The 4,868-nt window shown below is 31.0% G+C and overlaps 1 protein-coding gene across 1 annotated transcript; it reads left to right on the top strand.

Annotated features, from left to right (window-relative positions):
* The first annotated feature begins 1,178 nt into the window (after nucleotides 1–1,178).
* On the top strand, nucleotides 1,179–3,310 carry LOC124354782 (repetitive organellar protein-like). The gene is made up of 2 exons (XM_046805487.1): nucleotides 1,179–1,292; nucleotides 1,913–3,310. The coding sequence occupies exons 1-2, from the start codon at nucleotides 1,224–1,226 to the stop codon at nucleotides 2,981–2,983; spliced, it is 1,140 nt and encodes a 379-aa protein (XP_046661443.1). The 5' UTR covers nucleotides 1,179–1,223; the 3' UTR covers nucleotides 2,984–3,310.
* The last annotated feature ends 1,558 nt before the right edge of the window (nucleotides 3,311–4,868 follow it).

Raw genomic sequence — 4,868 nt, 5'->3', positions numbered from 1 at the left:
CCATTGTCTCATCAGGTGCACAAATGAGTGCATTGCGACAACCTGTGATGTCGAAACTATGCAAGGAATTAGTTTTTAATGTCTTCGTGGTCAACATGTTGGATCACTTCAGACGTACGTGGAGTATAATTTCCTGGAATCAAGTATGTGATAATGTCGGATTGAGCCATACTTAAAATGTGGCTAAATAAAATCTTCTAAATATCACGACTAGATTAATTGAGCCGTTTGGTACGCCATTCCAAATCAATACGACAATCGTTTAAATATCCTAAATTCCATTACTTGTGAACCTAAAATAAATGCGAAAAGCGGCCTGGAATGTTAATATAAAATCTACGAAAACTTTCCGACTGATGCGTAAGGGCTATTTTAATATAGTTCCACTGCATCTATTAAAATATATTACATTTTTTAAATAATTTTTGTTCTTGCAAATCATTCAATACCTCATAAGATTAAAATATTCAGGTCAGTTGCAGTAATGAGTTTTATCTTTTGTATTATCTTATGTCTTTTAATGATATACAGACAGCGGTCGTACACAGTTTTGAATACTAGACTAAGTAATAATGCAGAAATAATGGTGAACACTAAAATTGCAATAGTTTCTACCCGATTTAAATTAAGCTTGATACTAAGATAAATGGTATTTACAAATTACTTGAATAAGCTCGTCTGCTAATAAACGGTGTCAAAATGGCGGCCATTCACATTTGTAAAAATTTCACAACATACATAAAAATTGAAACTTTTTATAAAATATCACGTAAGGTCAAAGGAATAACATTCTCACTAAATTTCTTAAAACTCTTAAAGTTTCAAGATGGTGGTCGTTCAAATATTCATCATATGTTTTATATTTCACTGTTAGAGCCACATATGAAATATGTAAAATATACAAGTATTTTATTGTGTTGTATATCATGGAACATCATTATAAGTGTTGTGGTTATCGTTCCACAAACTACGTGGGTCTACTATTATAAAATGGACCGCATTAATAACTAGGTTACCGAAAATAGAAGCATCCATCTACTAGCTAACTGGAAAGTAAATATAAACAATGATACTGACAACTGTCACTGAAGTGACAGACTAATGACATTTACCGAGAATCAATACATTTCAGTGGCACAGACAACCGTCCGGTGACGTCACATTCAGGTGGTGCGCACTTGTGCTGGTTGCGGCACAACAATAACTGGCTTGCGTCAGTCGGAATGTTAACAATAATGAAGCAGAGTCGCAGAGTTTTGCTGCTCAGTCTGGCTTTATTGTCTGGCTTTACAGTGAGTACGTTTTGTGCTTTTGTAGGGATTTATTTATGATAGAATATTTCAATACATTTTAAAATTCACTTGTATAGCTATACCGATTCCAATTGTTAGTTAGTCTTAGTTACACAAAAGCAACATTGTATTATCTTGTCCATTGGTTGATAACCTGACAGATTTACACTTCTTATCTTTTCCGAGAGAAAGTGTATAAGCTGTACTTAAAAATCTCTGAAATATCCAAATAAAGCAGGACATTTCATTTTCTCTAAGCAATACAGTATCTGTGTTAAAAATGTATTAGTTTACAGATTTGCATGTGTTACTTTAAATTTATATATTCCAGCTTCTAATGTATATTTCTGTACTATTAACTTGCCAAGAATTTGATGTACTATAAATAGGTTAAACTGACTTTGCTTTTAGAAATTTGAACACAATTCTCAAATATAAAACAAGGCACAATTTCAACGCTTATTTTAAAATAATAATGAATTGTAGTAATTCTGGGCAAATCTGAGTCTTAAGTTAATTTTTTTCAGGTTTTTATTTATTTCCATATATTTTTAGAATATAGTTACTTTGTTTTTGAAAAATTAAAACTTATAGTATTTATCATGTTATATCCTGTATAGGTAACAAAACAAGATGATACGCTGAGTGAAAGATATAAGAGTGCACCTCAAGTACGAAATCTATCTGTTCTTGCGGACCAAATAACAGATTTTGTAGAGGAAACCCAACCATTTACAAGTTCTGCCAAGCGAATCCCAGCAGGAAACCCACAGGTAATTCAAGACATTAAAGTACAATCAATAAAGCCTTCTGGTGATAAAAATAGTGCATATACTATCACCGCAGATGAGTTTGCAGAGAAGACTTCTTCGGCTAAATTAAATAAAGAGGAGAAAGGAAAGAAGAACAGTGGTTTCTTATTAAATGAAGTTGCCCTAGACATTAAACCTATCTTCAGTAAAAACAACTTATATAATTCAAACGGTACATTATCTACTTCCAATAATTCTAAAAACAATTTTACAAATTTAAATGTTAGTTCAGATTTTAATATTGTGACATCCGTAAATGAAAACACTAATATAAGTAAATCAAATTTCTTCACACTTAGTGAGATAGAGAGAAATGTGTCCAATAGATTGAAAGCACTTGGTAAAAATCTGGATATCATCTGGAGAAATATGATAAACGAAGCCTGTAGAACATCAGAGGCAGCTAGCGTATTGCAAGATTACAGAGACAAAATCGCTATTAGTGAAGCAGCAAATTTGACAGACTGTGTTAAAAGTGACTTAGAAAAGTATGTAAACAGGAAGGAAAGCCTCAAAGAAGTGTTTCACACGTGTGAACAGAATGTGGAAAAAGAAGACTGGAAAGCACTTCAACAAATGATCCGGGATACGATTGACAACGCTAGTAATGTTGTTCGAGAAGCAACTATCTCTAAATCTACATTATCAAAACTTAGCCAAGATTTTGAAGAGAAAGTGTCTACGATTGAAAATAAGGCTAAATTAAAACTTGAACACATTTCCGATGGAGTTGTGGGAAAGTATCATGAAGTAGAGATAAAATTGTTACCAGTTTATGAAAAACAGTACAGGAAATGTATCGAAGAGGCAACGCAACATGGAATAGTTGATGACACACTAAACGATATTATGCGTATGAAAAACAACTGTGTTGGGTGACAGTGGTATTAATATTAGCCGAATTATTATTATGGCAAGTATACGTGCATTTAAACACAGTTAAGGAACCTGATTACCAAAACATATTGTTGTTTTGTATTATAAGCTACATTTATGTTCATTTAAAAAAGACTAATAAGAAAATTGTAGTAAGTAAACTCTATAACAGCACTGTGGCAGCTGTAATAATGATTATTTAAACAGTATTTTGTACTATTAAATTCACATATTATAGGTACACATTATTACAGTCTTTCACTCGTCTATGTATTCCATATTGATTAGTACTTATAATATATTTGTTAACAGTAATGTAATGCCGTTAAACATTTTTTTTATTTAATGATTTAGTTCTATAATTTAATTTAAATTTAGTAATGCTTATTTAGCTGGTTAATTTATCGTATCCAATTACATACGTCAACACTTATTGGCAACTTATTAAACTGAATATCACTATTTTAACTATAGAGGTTGTATGTTTTAAAAACAAATTCAGAAAATCAAAGTCATACCTATTATTGTAATTTTATATTATGTTCTTTGAAAAGATTTGCAAGAATATTCTTTTCAACGAAGGTAATTGTATATAAATGTAGTTTTATGTTGTACTGTTGATAAAGTTTAAAGTATTATATATATATATATATATATATATATATATATATATATATATATATATACATATATAAAACTTTAAATATATATATAATATAAATTATATGTAATTTTATTAATTAATATAATTATATAATGTTAATTAATATTATTATACATGTAACATAAATGTATATACATGTCTTTATATATAATGGCATGGAAAGGTTTTACCATACATAGTTTTTTTTTAATTTTGTTCAGATATTTGTAGACAATGTAGACTAAAACTTTTGAGTGTTAGCGGCGTCAATGGGACAGCTAATTCAGTAATTCTCTCCTCTTCATCTCGACTCCCTTAATTCCTAAAGTTGCATTAAAGTACCTACCATCACTCTAGCTTTTGGTGCAGTTAACAGTTCCAGAGATTACTTATCGTATGAATTAGAAATGCATTAATTCAATGAAACCTGATAAACAACCCGCTGTTTGTATCGGTCACGACCGCTGAACAATAGGTACTGCCAAGAAATCCCTTCCGTTTCGTGACAGGAATATTTTAGCCTGAATCTTGTCATTTGTTACTTATTCAAATACTTTAAACAAAACAAGTGTATTCTGATTTTTACAGTATGCCTAGTACAGAATAGATAATTTTTACCCTTAGTAGGATAACAGATACCTAAATTAAATAGGAGATGGTTTGTAAACATAAAAAAAACTTAATTTAATATTGAGGGCTCGTATAGAACAACTCTCTTCGTTTACATGTTTCAACACACATTGTAGACTTTTTCAACTGAATAAGCTTTAAATGGCAGAAGCCTTGAAGCATCTAAGAGATCAATTATGGACATTTAGCGGATTTTATTCCTATAAATCTATCCCGTTTCCCTACCTCAAATCACACCACTTTTAAATCCTAATAGAGGTTTCGTCCTCTTCCAATTTACTTAAAATTGAAGCTTAGTGGAAACAGCTTAGCAACTTCTTTACTGATTTGAATTTAAACATATTTTCTAGCATTCACTGAGGTAAATTGTAAAGAAACTATATCCACAACCTACCTCAACTCGGTGCAATAGGTTTAGGACCCAAAAGAGGGTTATGATCAGGAAGTCTTTCACAAGAAGATGCACAAATTTTAACAGTACTGTAAAAGAACTGCATAAGTTCCGGTACTTTCATAGAGCCGATTATTTGAATAGGGAACAGTGACCATCCAAGCGCAGGAAGAAAAGTCAAATCTTATTTTTCTAACGTTTGTTGAATCGTAAGTCTTTACGTC

Source organism: Homalodisca vitripennis, chromosome 1, assembly GCF_021130785.1.
Source record: "Homalodisca vitripennis isolate AUS2020 chromosome 1, UT_GWSS_2.1, whole genome shotgun sequence".
NCBI lineage: Eukaryota > Metazoa > Arthropoda > Insecta > Hemiptera > Cicadellidae > Homalodisca > Homalodisca vitripennis.
The sequence above is the reverse complement of the archived record's forward strand: the minus strand, read 5'-3'. Positions and strand labels throughout refer to the sequence as shown.

Coding starts and splice junctions, on each gene's coding strand:
- LOC124354782 (XM_046805487.1), top strand. CDS start 1,224: ATGTTAACAATAATGAAGCAGAGTCGCAGAGTTTTGCTGCTCAGTCTG. Junction 1,293..1,912: donor CTTTATTGTCTGGCTTTACA/GTGAGTACGTTT, acceptor TATCCTGTATAG/GTAACAAAACAAGATGATAC.